The 15,630-nt window shown below is 36.1% G+C and overlaps 1 protein-coding gene across 2 annotated transcripts in view; it reads left to right on the top strand.

Annotated features, from left to right (window-relative positions):
* The window catches only part of LOC136043868 (protein bric-a-brac 1-like), a 52,968-nt gene extending 43,158 nt beyond the window's left edge, over nucleotides 1-9,810 (top strand). For both annotated transcript variants that reach the window (XM_065728831.1, XM_065728829.1), the window contains exon 5: nucleotides 8,693-9,810. In XM_065728831.1, the coding sequence (XP_065584903.1) occupies nucleotides 8,693-9,231 (539 nt within the window). In that variant the 3' untranslated portion in view covers nucleotides 9,232-9,810. The remainder of the gene's footprint in view (nucleotides 1-8,692) is intronic.
* Nucleotides 9,811-15,630: the final 5,820 nt, after the last annotated feature.

Below are 15,630 nucleotides of genomic sequence, written 5' to 3'. Positions count from 1 at the left end.
TGTGTTTCAGGGGTCATTGTTAAAGAATTGGGACAAAATTCAAGCCTTAGTGTAAAGAGCAAGGTATTGACGAGGGGGCGAACCCTCTCATATATGTAATAAAAATGTACAAATATAGAAGTATGTTACGTAAGTTACGTATATTTATTACTAATAAAAACGTTCGTAAAAGAAATAAATAGTTCTAGTTGCCTTTTTAAGTAACCAAAAATTGGAGGGCACTAGGCCTCCTTCCTCACCCCTTACTTTTAAATCAAAATCGTCCGATCAAAGCTATGAGAAAGTCATTTAGCCGAAAAAAAATAATATGCAAAGTTCCTCTTAATTATTTATGTGCTGTGAGCCAAAATCAAAACATGCATTAATTCAAAAATGTTCAGAAATTAAATATTTTTTTTTAACTGCAAGTAAGGAGCGACATTAAAACTTAAAAACGAACAGAAATTATTCCTTATATGAAAGGGGTTGTCCCCTTCTCAACGCCTCGCTCTTTACGCTAAAGTTTTTTGTTGTTTTAAAAAGTAGTGTTGTGATAAAGAGTCAAACTTAAGCGTAAAGAGCCAGGTGTTGAGGAGGGGACAACCCCTTTCATATACGGAATAATGTCTGTTCGTTTTAAGTTTTAATGTCGCTCCTTACTTGCAGTTCAAAGGAACTTATTTTTTATCTATTTAATAGAATCTTATGACGAATCCTAATCCATATAGAATCCTAATCCACTGCAAAAACCTGTAATCATTGTTTAAATAAATACTTCAAAGACTACAAACAATAAAGGAGGATTTCTAGCCTCTTTCGAAGGACTGTAAGTGCTTGAACTGGACTTGAAACAATTCAAATAAACGGATGTTTGTATAATTATCATACAAATTAATGCCATACTTTAAATATATTTTTTTAAATAAATTTCAAGACTTTGATTTGTCGAAACTTATGTGAAAAAAGAACGAAATAATTGTGATATATTCAACAAATACTAATATTTGCTAAGAATTGCTTTATTATAAATAAACTACTCTCCCCCACCCTTCCAATTTTGTCCAACTTGTAAAATGTAAGAGGCCTATAAACATTTTTAATGCGTTTTTAAAAGTTTCTTTTTATATCACGTCGCACATAAATTCTGGATACATCGTTGGTTACTGACACCAGATAAAGTTGTGTCTAGTCTTTTTCCTCTTTCTTAGAATTACATAAAAAAAACTAGTTTTTTTAACTGACAGTAAGGAGCGACATTAAAACTTAAAACGAACAGAAATTACTTCGTATATGAAAGGGTTTGTCCCCTCCTCAACGCCTCGATCTTTACGCTAAAGCTTTTAATTGTTTTAAAAAGCGGAATTGTGGCAAACAGTCAAACTTTAGCGTAAAGAGCGAGGGATTGCGGAGGGGACAACCCATTTCATATACAGAGTAATTTCTGTTCGTTTTAAGTTTTAATGTCGCTCCTTACTTTCAGTTAAAAAAAAACCAGTTTTTTTTATGTAATTTCTGAACGTTTTTGAATTAATGCATTTTTGATTTTGGCTCTCCACACATAAATTATTAAAATGAAATTTGCATATTAATTCCTTTTTTGGCTAAATGGCTTTCTCTTAGTTTTGATCAGACGATTTTGAGAAATAAGGGATGGGGAAGGAGGCCTAGTTGCCATGCAAATTTTCAGTTACATAAAAGGCAACTATAAATTTTAATTTTTAACGAATTTTTTATTAGTAAAAAATATACGTAACTTAAGAATTAACTTACGTAACAAACTTTTATATTCTTTAACTTTTATTATGTATATGAGGGGGTTTGTACCCTCGTTAATACCTCGTTCTTTACACTAAATCGTAAGTTTTGTCCCAATCCTTTAAGAATGACCCCTGAATCAGAAAGGCCGTAGAATAAATAGTTGAAATTACTAAAAATACTATAGCATAAAGAGCGAGGTATTTATCTCCTCCTAAATACCTCGCTCTTTATGCTAAACTAGTTTTAGAGCCCCTCATATGCGTAATAATCTCTGTTTGTTTTAAGTTTCAATGCTACTCTTTACTTTCAATTGAAAAAACTTTTCCATGTTTATTTTTTCATTGTTTTTTTTTATAGTAATTTTAGAAAATCCTGCGCCCTTTTCATTGAATTTCTGTTCCCCCATGACATATTTCTCCAAGGAAAGATCCTCCCACATAGCCCCCTCCCCTCAACCCCACCCCCAAAACCAAAAAAAAATCTCCTGAAAACGACTGTACACTTCCCAATAACCATTATTATATGTAAACACTGGTCGAAGTTTGAAACTTGCAGCCCCTCCCCCAGGGACTGTGGGGGAGTAAGTCATTCCCAAATACATAGTTATTATGTTTTTGACTATGCAGAACAAAATGACTATCTCAAAATTTTGATCTGTTGACTTTGGAGAAAAAATGAGCGTGGGAGGGGGCCTAGGTGCCCTTCAATTTTTTTGGTCACTTAAAAAGGGCACTAGAACTTTTCATTTCCGTTAGAATGAGCCCTCTTGTGACATTCTAGGACCACTTGGTCGATACGATGACCCCTGGGGAAAAGAAAAAAAAAACAAACAAATAAACACACACCCGTGATTTGTCTTCTGAAAAAAAAATACGAAATTCCACATTTTTGTAGATAGGAGCTTGAAAATTTAGCTATAGGGTTTTCTGATACGCCGAATGCGATGGTGTGATTTTCGTTAAGAGTCTGTGACTTTTAGGGGGTGTTTTCCCCTATTTTCTAAAATAAGGCAAATTTTTTCAGGCTCGTAACTTTTGATGACAAAGACTAAAGTTGATGAAACTTATATATTTAAAATCAGCATTAAAATCTCATTCTTTTGATGTATATTTTAGCATCAAAATTCCGTTTCTTAGAGTTTCGTTTACTATTGAGCCGGGTCGCTCCTTACTACAGTTCGTTACCACGAACTGTTTGACAATAACGCAGTTGATGGGGAATTTTTAATCTGGCTTATTGTAAATGTGGCCATGTAACAAATACTGTCTATTTTATTTCTTGATATCTTCGAGTCCCAATTTTTTATCCTAATTCCTAGTTGTTTGGTATAAATTGGCATAAATGGTAATGGCATATGGCATAATGGCATAAAACCAGTCAGTTTTACTTAAGGTTCGAGTCTTGTGGTGAGTTAATTGAAGTTAAAATAAACCATGGTGTCTTCTATGTTCCCATCATGTATAGTAGATTGTAAAAGAAAAATTTTACTACTGGAAATGATATTATAAATAATATCATATATTTTTATTTCAATAGCAAAGTATTTTATTATCCCTTGAACAATTTGGTTTTCTATTATAAGAGGCTTGTGCGCTGCAGATGCGACATACAGCGAAAGTAGATCTAGCTCAATTTGAGAGGCATGGTGGCATGAACATGGCTGGAAATTTAAAAATTTGTCCAAATATAGATATTTGATAAGCTAATCTTTTTGACTAGACTGAAGTGGTTTCACTTTCAAATGAAATACATATTTTTTAGGGACTCTTCTTTGCTGATGCAGGCAATAAGACCTCTGGCCTCTTGCATACAAAATTGCATACAAATTTTTTAGGGGCTCTTCTTTGGGGGTTCAGGCCATAAGACCTCTATCCTCTTGCACATATATTTGCATACACATTTTTAGGGGCTCTTCTTTGGGGATGCAGGCATGTAACCTCACAACTAAAAAATATCACAAAAAAAGACAAATACGTTTTTAATGCTATAATTTCTCTATAGGGCATGCGTTACAAATTTTCTTACCTTGTCTATTAAACATTAAAAATAATTTGAATAAGTAAATATTACAATAAGTTTTCTTTCTTTTAATAAGCAACTTTGAGTGGTTTCAGAACCACATCCCTACACTTCTGCAACCCCTAAGTGGCAAGGCGTTGGGGTCAAGGTCGGTTGGGACCAGACCCCAACCTTTCCACCAATCTGAAATTTAGTTTCTCCAAAAATCATGTCAAAACTAAGATAAGCCTACATAATTTAAGCCTCCCCACTCCAGTTTTCTTTAGTACATCTTTATTTTATTTTTTTTTTATTATTTTTCTCATTTTTCAGTTTTCACAGTCATTTTGACATGTCATTTGACTTTCATTGTGATTTTCATTTTGACAGTCATTTAACAAAGCAGGGAACTGCAATTTTCCTGCACAAGGTGTCCAACAATGCCTATTCCTCTGGTGAGTAGTATGACCCTAATTACTCCTATGAACACCCAATTTGTTCCATCGCTGCGAATGCATAATTTATTCCATCGCTACGACTACATGATTTATTCTATTACTATGATTACATAATTAGCATACATACATGAGCATAAAATTAGAGCACATACTAGTTAAGAAAAACCAGCACAAAGAAAGTTCAAATACATGTTTCTATTAACAGGATTTATCGTAGAAACTGGTCTTATGACACGCGCTTGAGCAATGTAAATTGGACGCATTCTATAATACGAATCGAATTTTAATGAATCAAAAGCCGACAAATCTACTGCCCCTTTTTTTCTTGTGACACACGCTTGGGTAAAGTAAACTGGCTAACTTATGTTCCCCAATGAATCAATTACTCTGGCGTTTTTTTAGTGGGAACTTATGGTCGTCCGTGTTCCACATCCAAGGGCTCCTATTACGGCTCCCCAACTATTTGCCCCCCTTTTTGGAATTTCTTGGGATTAAGAATTTCTTGAGCTTAGAATTTCTGGGGGTTAGATTTTTTGGAACTTTCAGTGTCTTAGAATGACATATACTCTTTGGTGAACATGTTTTTTTTGGATTTTTTTACATATGCATCTTATTATAAAAAGTAAAGATAAAATAGTCCAAGAAAGTGTGTGCACATGATAAAGTTATCGCAGCATTGAATGATGACAAGGAGAAATATTTGAAATATGAAACAAGCATTAATGGGATCTTATCGGAAAGGTATGCGTGCGTTGTCATTACAGTTAGAAGCTAAATTTCTTTGGAGTACCAAAGAATTTCCATCGTGTAAATGGTTGATATGTGAGAGTGAGATCTCCAGAGATGATAACGTTCAAAGAGAATACAAACATAAAACTATTAGTGATGACGAACGTCAACTTCTTGCTACTGCTGCTGGTAACAGTTTTCCCGTTGATGCATCCCATCACTATTTTTCTGGTATTGGCATTCTAAAGAAGACGGGCGTACTTTTTTGCCAATGTCATAATGCGTTTCTTGTCTATTTGCCAATTGCAATCTTTTTAAAAATAATGTGGTAATAGACAGTGAAATTGAAAGCAAAATAAAGAGGTCATTGGCAGATTATATCACCAGGAATATAAAGACGAATCGATGAAAAACAAAGTACATGTGAACATTATTAGTACCATTGATCGTTTACAAACAGATACAGTCAATGAACCCAATAATACCAATTTCAAAATGCATATTGAGGCTGTAGGTGACACCACAATAGAAACTAGGTTAGACTCAAAATGGATTAATGATTATTCTACTGGTTATGAAACAAAGAAAAGAGAATAGCTACACTATCAAGAGAGGACATGATTGTTATTTTATGGAACAAATTCAAAATGTCCAAAGTTATTCAATGATATTAACAATGTGTAATATTGTATGTAACATTGTTTCAATAAAAAAAATTGCTTTGCATTTGGTGTTATAATAGGGTTTTTTACCGGATCGTATAAGAATTGGACATGATATGGTGACAATGAGCTTTTCGTATACAATTTTAAATGAAATCTGCGTAAATATGACAGGTTATTAGCAAATGGTTATGTCAAGTGGATATTTTGGAAGGGAAACAAAAGGACAACAGGTTGTTAAATTGGTAAAAATCGAGCAAAATTTCTTAAAATTGAAATAAATTGTAAAATTAAAAGATTAGTCTCGCAATTGGTTTGTTTTAAGGAAATATTTGATGTCACATGCTAGAAAGAAGGTTGAATCAATGAATGTACCCTTGCCAACCCTCATTGTTTTGAAAATTGAAGATTTTTTTTTAAAAGGTTCATATTAGAATTAGATATGATAGGTGGGTAATCAGGTTGACACGGTCAATCTGAAATGATTTCTGCATAAATTTGACAGGCTATTAGCAGCTGGTTCTGCCAGCTGGCAGAACCAAAATTTGAGGGAGGGTTAATGGGGTCTCTTGGAGATGGGACATGGGTGACCATAAGTTCCCTTTAAAAATGCCTTAGGAACATATTCATTGGAAAGCACAAGTTCGTCGGTTTATCTTACCCAAGCGTGGGTCATAAGAAAAAGGGGTAGTAGATTTGTAGCTTTTTGATTCATTAAAACTTGATTCGTAATATAAAATGCCTCCGATTTACTTTACTCAATTGTTCGCCATAAGACCAGTTTCTACGAAAAAATCCTATTAATAAACACATGTATTTCAACTTTTTTTTAGTTGTTTTTTTTAGCCAGTCCTCTAATTTTATGCTCATGTAAGTACGTTAATTATGTAATTATTGCAATTTAACAAATTATGTAGTTGTAGAGATGGAATCAATTATGTATTCGTAGTAGTAATTAGGGTCATACTACTATGGTGCACTTTTCATTTTGATCCGACGCCATTTTTGAGGGGTTTTGGGCTTTTCCGACATCACCAAAAACTTCTTTTGGCAATAACTTACTTTTAAGACAAACTGAAAATATGGTTAACATTCCTGAATCAGTATCAGATGACATTTTTGTTTCACACGGTAGTTTTGTTCAAAATACTGTAACTTTCCTGTACAAGGTTTTCAACAATAATGATTCCAATGGCACACTTTATTTTGATCTGACACCACTTTTGAGGGGTTTCAGACAAACCGAAATATTAGTTACCGTTCCTGAGTCAGTGTCAGATAACGTTTTTTTTTCTCTAGGCAGTTTTTCTAGACCTGTTTTCTAATTTTTGGTTACTATTGGCTGTGGTTCGCTCTTTACTTGGTTTTAGCTACTGCTGCAACCATGAATATGCGTCAAAAGGAAAATGTGAGAGCGTCCTGTTTTGCTATCACTGCCAAAATCAGAAACGCCAATAATTGTGCGTATTAAAAGAAAAGGTGACTACTATTACTAAGTAATATGCAAGAGAATTTTGTATTCAAGATGTAGGTGGAAATTCAAACAATTTACCTGAATACTCGAAAGATGTCTGCATAAATATAGACCTTTAAAAAATATTTTAGTTTTTCAAATAATTAGCTATTTAAAGACAAGTTAAGAGCGATATTGAAACTTGACAGGAGCAGAAATAAAATCATGCAATAAGCCACGCTTATAAATAAATACATGAGACGTGAATCGACCATAAATTTAAACGATTTTAAAAGCTTAAAATACCGAATAATACTAAAGATGAAGAATAAAACCTAAAATGAGTATGAAAATTACAGGTATTCTCATTCGCCTGCTAGTCCGGGGCGGTACTTGTCGGTCATGTGTCAATACTGAAACTTGGTCAGCCGACCTGAGACTATAGGCAGGTGGCCCCTATTAGGCTTAGGGCTCTTGTTTGCCACTGCATCAGTGGCCATCATCATGATTGAAAAAAGGCCTCATTGGAAGTGTACAAAAAGAGCACGTCTGCTGGTTTACGTGTTTATACGGTTTACGGTTAGCTTACAGTAAAACACCATTTGTTATTGTAGTTCGTTTCAATTATTTGAAGGTTTACGAATTGTCGTAAACCCGTTCTGTGGCCTACGTAAATACGTTCTGTGGCCTTGTGTGAATGAAAGCTAGGCATTTCTAACAAACTAATTATAGATTGGAATAAATACCTCCGTGAAATGTGTGTGCTTTCTGTGCAACAGAAAAACCGTGGAGAAATAGGAGGAATCGGTCATATAGTAGAAGCAGACGAAACCTTGTTCTCGAAAGAGAAAATAATGCAATATTGCGGGTGCCAGTGACAACCGAAGGCAGAGCTTTTTCAACGCGATTCTTACTTCACCCTTTTTTTGGTTCTATCACCTGCCGCATTTTGTTGAAAGAACTCTTTGAGTTACCCCTTTTGCCGTGGCCTGGTTTGAAGATATATAAAATTTATTTTAATTTTTTAAGATTTTAGTGATGAAAATAGCGTTGCTTACGTTGCTTACGACTGTTGCTTAACGGCTAAAGAACCTTCCGCGTAGTTGAGCCATCTAAAATCTCAATTTCCCTCCCCCCCGCCATTTTTAATTTGTCGCCATTTTTAATCCGTATAAAATTGCTATAGGCAATTACTCCCCTGAAAAATACCATTGCTTAAGATCGAACAGTTTTTTCAGTTACTCTGGAAATCCTCACTTCCATGGAAATTGTTTCCTGGAAATCAAAAGACGCTGAAAATTTCCACTGGACAATTCTCCCAGAACATCTCCACATGCTGAATTGAGTTGGCAAACAGAAAGTAAGACAAATAAAAAGAATTTCGTATGCGAATTTTATCAAAGCCCCCCAGTTTAAAATTTTCCTTTAAGTTCACCCTCGGAAATATCCCTCCCTGCGGAAAAATATCCCCATGGAAATCTTCCCAAGCAAAAACTTTCCAGGAACAATTTCGTGGTAATCCAAAAGTACAGACAAACGATGCATATGTTATTGGGTATGGTTGATCGTATTACTTAGTTTCTCAGTACCAAGCATTCTGAGATGTGCCTAATACAGTGAAATACAGTGTAGCTATATTTTTTTTTACTTTCCAGGGGATTGCCAGATTTGGGATTTGCCAAGGACTGAAGAAGAGGCAATTAGATTTTTCCAGGATAAAGGATTGTTACCCAAAACAAAACAGTGTGTCAATGGACACAACATGACTTTATATTCTTTCGATAAAAATCCTAGTTGGAGGTGTACAAGGAGACCATGTTTGAAAAAAGTTGGTTTGCGTGTCAATACGTGGTTTGCTCTCAGTAGACTGCCATTTGTTACTGCAATTCGTTTCATTTATTTCTGGGTTTACGAATTGTCGTCTGTAGCCTGGTGTGAACGAGAGCTAGGCATTTCTAACAAAACAGTTATCGAATGGAATAAATACCTCCGTGAAGTGTGTCTGTTTTCTATGCAGCGGAAAAACTGTGAAAAAATTGGAGGAATCGGCCATTTAGCGGAAATAAACGAAACCTTGTTCTCAAAAAGGAAAAATAATGCTATATGGCGGGTGGCAGTGAAAGCAGAAGGTAGAGCTCCCTTCAATGCGATTCTCTCTGACATCTGTGCGTTCTGGGCGGCTCGCTTTTCATAATTCTCAGTTGTAATTTGTTAATCTGTTAATCTGCAGTTGTAATTTGTTAATCTATTAATTAATCTAATTAATCTGTTAATCCCTTCAACGCGATTCTTACTGACATCTATGCATGCTGGGCTGCCCGTTTCCCATCCATTGGTGTAGTTTCCATAATTTTGTTATTGAAGTATTATATTTTCATCATATTTTGTTATATCCTATTATGATTAACCTAACTTCACTTCTTGGACGTGGTCAATATAATAGTAAGTACTAGTTTTTCAGATTCTAAACGAAGTCCCGATCAAAATAGTGGCTGTTTTGTGTTGTTTTTGCACCTTTTGCAATGCCACTGTTGTATAACCTTTTGTTTGTGCATATTTTTTCCGCTCATTCCAGTCTACTTGTAAATATTCGTCCAACCTTGCTGCAGCGGGGATCGAACCCTGGTGAACCGTATATCCAAGCAAAGCATCAATTCCCTGCGCTAAAACAGGTTATATTTGTGCATATTATTTTGCTTTTCACATGTTTCAAATTGGATAAGTTTGTAAAAAAAGCGTTTTTGGGAAGTTTGTATTAAAGAATTTATTTTTATTTTTAATGTACTAGTAAGTTTGATGTCAGAACTAGGTCATTAATTTAAAATATCATACGGTTGAAAGCGTGATTTGGCTCCTAAGCCCACTAATTTAGGACCTTATGCTACCCTCTCTTTAAGAACCAAATCAAGGACCGAATAGTGAATAAAATACTAGCTTGAAAATAGGTTATAAACCGAAAAATGGCGCCCTTTTCGTAATTAGGAAAATTGTTCGATAAGAAAGAAACTTGTGGGATTGGATTATTACCTAAATCAATTATTACGGAGGATTTTGTCAGGCTACTGCTTTCACTCCTTGCCTTGGGTAAACAATTCCTTGTCAAACAAGTTTTTTTTATATTTTACATAACTTAGTTAAGCTAGGTAAGTGAAAGCCAGCCAATAAGCACCGACATTTTCGAGATGATCAACTACGTTCTTCTAATTATAAATTTAAAAAAAAACTTTCCACAAAGCAAGTTTTTCAAAGAAAAGTATAGAGCTCCATTAAGCTAAGAATGAGCAATTAATCGAATGAGCCTTTTTCGAAGTTCATACGACAACAAATAGCCATCTCAAATTTTTATCGGGTGCATTTCAGGAAAATAGTTGTGGAGGGGAGAATTTACCCTCCGATCACTCTGAACCTCAAACAGAGCACTAAAATTTCTGATTGGCAATCCAGTGAGCCCCCTCCGTTGTCTATATGATCACCCTTTCTATATAAGCCTTGTGTGCTCCCACGGCAAGACTTACAACCCTTGCCCTGAGGGCTGTAAAAGGACTGTCATCGTCAAATACATAAATTCCGAACCCTTCAACTACGTTGAACAAAACGGCTATCTTAAAATTTTGATTGGATGTGTTTTGGGAAATGGTGGGCGTTGAAAGGATTTAGTTGCCTCCAGTCAATTTTCCCTTTCAATTTCTAATCGAGTGAGCTCTTTTAATAGTTTCTACGACAACAAATGGCCTCCTCAATATTTTTGTCAGGTGCATTTTGGGAAAATACGAGGTGTTTGTGGGGGGGGAGTATTCCCCTTCCGATCATCCTGAATTTTGAAAAGGGCACTAGAGGTTCTGATAACCAATCCAATGAGCCCCCTCCGAAGTTTATACGACCACCTTTTCTATATATACCTTATATGCCCCCAGGGCATAACTTACAACCCTTGCCCTGAAGGCTCTGGGGTTTTGTCATCCTCAAATACGTAATTTACGGACCTTTCATTTATGTTGAACAAAATGGCTGTCTAAAAATTTTGATTAGATGTTTTGGGGAAAATGAAGGGTGTGGGAGAGGATTTAGTTGCCCTCCAATCACGTTCGACTATTAAAAAGGGTGCTAGCCCTTTCAATTTCCGAATGAATGAGCATTTCTTGAAGTTTATACGACAACAAATGGCGATCTCAAAATTTCTATGAGATATATTTTGTGAAAATACGTGGCGTGGGGAGGGGTGTTATCATCCTCCGATCACTATGAATATTAAAAAAGGCATTAGAAGCTCTGATTACCAATCGATTCTCCAAAGTTTATATGATACTCCTTTCTATAAATACTTTTGATGCCCACAGGGCACAACTTACAACCCTTGCCCTGAGAGCTTTGGGGGGGGTCGTTATCAAAGATATAATATCCGTACCTTTCAATTACGTTGAACAAAATGGCTATCTCAAAATTTTGATTAGATGAGTTTGGGGAAATGGTGGGCGTGGAAGGGGGGTTAGTTGCCCTCCAATCATTTCGACTGTTAAAAAGGGCACTAGCCCTTTCAATTTCCAATCGATTGAGCTCTTTTCGTAGTTTCTAAGTGAGCAAATGACCATCTAAAAATTTCTGTCAGATGCATTTCGGGAAAGTACGAGGTGTTGATGTGTGGGGGGGGGGGGGTATCCAAGCTCTGATCACTCTTTATCATAAAAATGACATTAAAACTTCTGATTACCTATTTGATGGGCCCAATCCGATATTTATACGATCACCCTTTCTATATATGCCTTATATGCACCTAGGGTATAACTTATAACCCTTGCCTTGATAGCTTGGGGGGGGGGTGTCATCCTCATAGACAAAATTTCTAGACCTTTTAACTACATTGAATAAAATCTCTCTTTCCACAAACATATGCCCTTAGGGCATAACTCACAGCCCTTGCCCTCGGGGATGAGGGGGGGATTGTCATCCTCAAAACATAATTTCTGCTCCTTTCAATTACGTTGAACAAAACAGCTACCAAAAAATTCTGATTTTATGTGTTTGGGGAAATGGTGGGTCTTGAAGGGGGGCTAGTTGTCCTCTAAACACATTTGACTATTAAAAAGGACACTAGCCCTTTCAGTTTCCAATTGAATCAGCTCGTTTCAAAGTTTCTATGACAACAAATGGCCATCTCTAAATTTTTATCAGATCCATTGAAGGAAGATACGAGGTGTGGGGGGTGGGGATATCCACCCTCCGTTCACTCTGAATCTTAACAAGGGCACTAGAACTTTTTATTACCAATCCAATGAACCCCTTTCGAAGTTTATACGATCATCCTTTCCATATAAACCTTATATGCCCCCAGGTCGTAACTTACAATCCTTACACTGAGGGCTTGTTTGAAGGATTGTCATCCTTACATACATAAATTCTGTACATTTTAACTAGTTGAACGAAATGTCTATCTCAAAATATTTATTGGATGTTTGGGGAAATGGTGGGCGTGGAATGGTCTTGGTTGACCTCCTATTTATTTCCCCTTTCAATTTTTAATCGAATGAAAATTTTTCACTTTTGACTATTGAAAAGGGGACTAGCCCTTTCGATATCAAATCGAATAAGACTTTTTTGAAGTTTCTACGACAACAAAGGGTCATCTCAAAATTTCTGTTGGATGCATTTCGGGAAAATACGAGGTGTAGAGGGGGGTATCCACCCTCGCATCACTGTGAATCTCAAAAAGGGCACTAAAACTTCTGTGTAGTAATCCAATAAGCCTCCTCCGTAGTTTATATGATCACCATTTCTATATAAACCTTAATATCCCTCCAGGGCGTAACTTACAGCCTTTGCCCTGAGGGCTACGGGGGGGGGGGTCACTGTCACCCTCAAATAAATAATTTCCGGACCTCTCAACTGCGTTGAACAAAATTGTTATCTCAAAATGTTGATTGGATATGTTTGGGGAAACGGTGAACGTGGGAGGGGGTTAGTTACCCTCTAATAACTATCGACTATTAAAAGGGCACTATCCCTTTCAATTTCCAATCGAATGACCCCTTTTTGAAGTTTCTACGACAACTCCTTCGATGCAAAGTTGTCCTGGTCTAAAAAAAATGAAATAAATAATACATTGTGCCCACATCGCTCTTTGCTTAGGCAGCGCTATTGTGCATCCTAAGGGTTTTCATCCTCAAATACAGAAATTCCTCACCTTTTAACTACGTTGAACAAAATGGTTATCTCAAAATTTTGATTGGATGTGTTTGTGGAAATGGTGGGTGTTGAAGGGGCTTAATTGCCTTCTAATCAATTTCCCCTTTCAATTTCTAATCGAATGAACTCTTTTCGGAATTTCTACGACAACAAATGGCCGTCTCAAAATTTTTATCAGATATATTTTGGGAAAATACGATTTGTGTTTTTTTTTTTGGGGGGGGGGGGAAGTATCCATCTTCTAATCACCCTGAATCTTAATCAGGGCACTAGAACATCTGATAACCAATCCAATAAGCCCCCTCCGAAGTTTATATGATAATCCGTTCTATATGTAAACCTTATATGCCCCCATGCCGTAACTTACAATCCTTGCTCTGAGGGCTATAGGGGGGGGGGTGTCATCCTCAGATACATAATTTCTGGAACTTTCAAATGCGTTGAACAAAACTGCTATCTCAAAATGTTGATTGGATGTTTTTGGGGAAATGGTAGGTCTAGGAGGGGGTTAGTTGTTCTCCAATCACATTTGACTATTAAAAAGGGCACTAGCCCTTTCAATTTTTAATCAATCAACATTTTTTGAAGTTTCTACGACAGCAAATGGCCATCTCAAATTTCTATTGGATTTATTTCAGGAAAATAAAAGGTGTGGAGTCGGGTATCTACCCTCCCACCACTCTGAATCTCAAAATGGGCACTAAAACTTCGTATTACCAATCCAATGAGACCCCCGTAATCTATTTTATCACCTTTTTTTATAAACCATGTATGCCCCCCGGGGCATACCTTACAACCCTTGTCCTGAGGGCTGTAGACTATTAGAAAGGGTACTATTCCTTTCAATTTCCAATCGAATGGCCCTTTTGAAGCTTCTACGACAACTCTTTCGATACGAAGTGTCCTGGTCTAAACAAAAAAAAATACATTGTGCCCACATAGCTCTTTACTTTGGCAGCGCTATTGTGCTGCCTATGATAGAATAATTCTTAGCCCTCGGAACAGCAATTAATTGGCAAAATTACGAGGGAAATATATTTTGGCAAGCATTTGAATATAGGAAAAATAAGCAAAAAAAAGTCTTTGATGTTGGCTCATAAAGTAGTTCCTTGGCAGAGGAGAAGAAGCTGCACAAAGGAGGAGCTTGAGTGAAAAGTAAATCTACCAGTTGACGGATGAGTAAAAATGAAAATTGATCTTAAAAATACTAAGGCTGTGTTTCTAGCAAAATTTGAAAAGGGAAGAGTAAGGAGCATATACACGAATTTTGTAGAGATTCTAGCTAGCTTAGGGTTTAGAACCCTTGTTTTTTTATTTAGACTTTAAAATTTGAAGAAACCTCTTCTGTGCACCGGCTTTCTATTTAAAAATGAACGCCATCCCTCAAAAAGTCGAATGCAAATAGTAAACAGGCTTTTACGGATTTTTTCGAATTCTACTGTTCAGCCTCTCTTCTCTAAACCCAGCAAATAATAGACTTAAAGACAACTAATTTCCTTTTCAATTCACTTTTTATTTTAATTTAGTTTTAAACAAAATGTTGCCATTAACAGGCTAAACGTTTTCCGACGCCATCGAAATATTTGTCCCGTTAAACAAAGCCAGGAAAATGCTGACGAGTCATCTACAGAAATCTCGAACTTGGTTGGTAAACGCAGCAGTATTATCGACTCCTGCCGTGATTTTACGGGTGGTGCCACGATATTCCATTTGGTTAAACAAAGAACATTAAGATACCGACATGATATAAACTGAAAAATCTATCTCGGACGGTAAATGCAGAGGTTTTACTGACTCGTGCAGTGATTTTACGGCTGGTGCCACAGATTTCCATTCGGCTAAAGAATATGAATATGTGGATATGACATCTAATGAAATCTCAATCTAGGTTGGTAAATGTAACGGTATGACCGACTTGTGTCGCAAATTCAAAGATCGTGTCGACATTTTATTTTAGTATTACAGTAGTAATATTGGGGCCTGCTAGTCAACTTAATGCTGTTAGCCATTGCTATGGCACTGTCGATATGCCCTTTTTATTCCCTTTTGATTCAGCATTCTCTGAGAGTTCCAACTTATTACACAAGTCAATTCTTAAGATACGCTATTTTGACAATCTAAATGCACATAGTTTAGATAGTTAGTTCAAATTTGCCATCAATATTCTCTCAAATTTTACCTTCATAGAATTAGCCTTAAAATTACTATTATCGCAGTAGTTTCGGTGGTAGTAGAAGTAGTTACAGTATTGGTGTGGTATTTTTATCAAATGATTGATTTCTCAAATCCTTGTATTGGCTATTTATAACCTCTGGCATATTGGCAGCCCGGGAATAAGTGTATGTATTGTTTTTTATTTTATCAATAAATCAAGTTAAGTCACGTCGGTAAAGCCTTCTTGACGATTCCCCAC

Source organism: Artemia franciscana, chromosome 2, assembly GCF_032884065.1.
Source record: "Artemia franciscana chromosome 2, ASM3288406v1, whole genome shotgun sequence".
Classification (NCBI taxonomy): domain Eukaryota; kingdom Metazoa; phylum Arthropoda; class Branchiopoda; order Anostraca; family Artemiidae; genus Artemia; species Artemia franciscana.
This window is presented reverse-complemented; position numbering and strand designations above follow the sequence as displayed.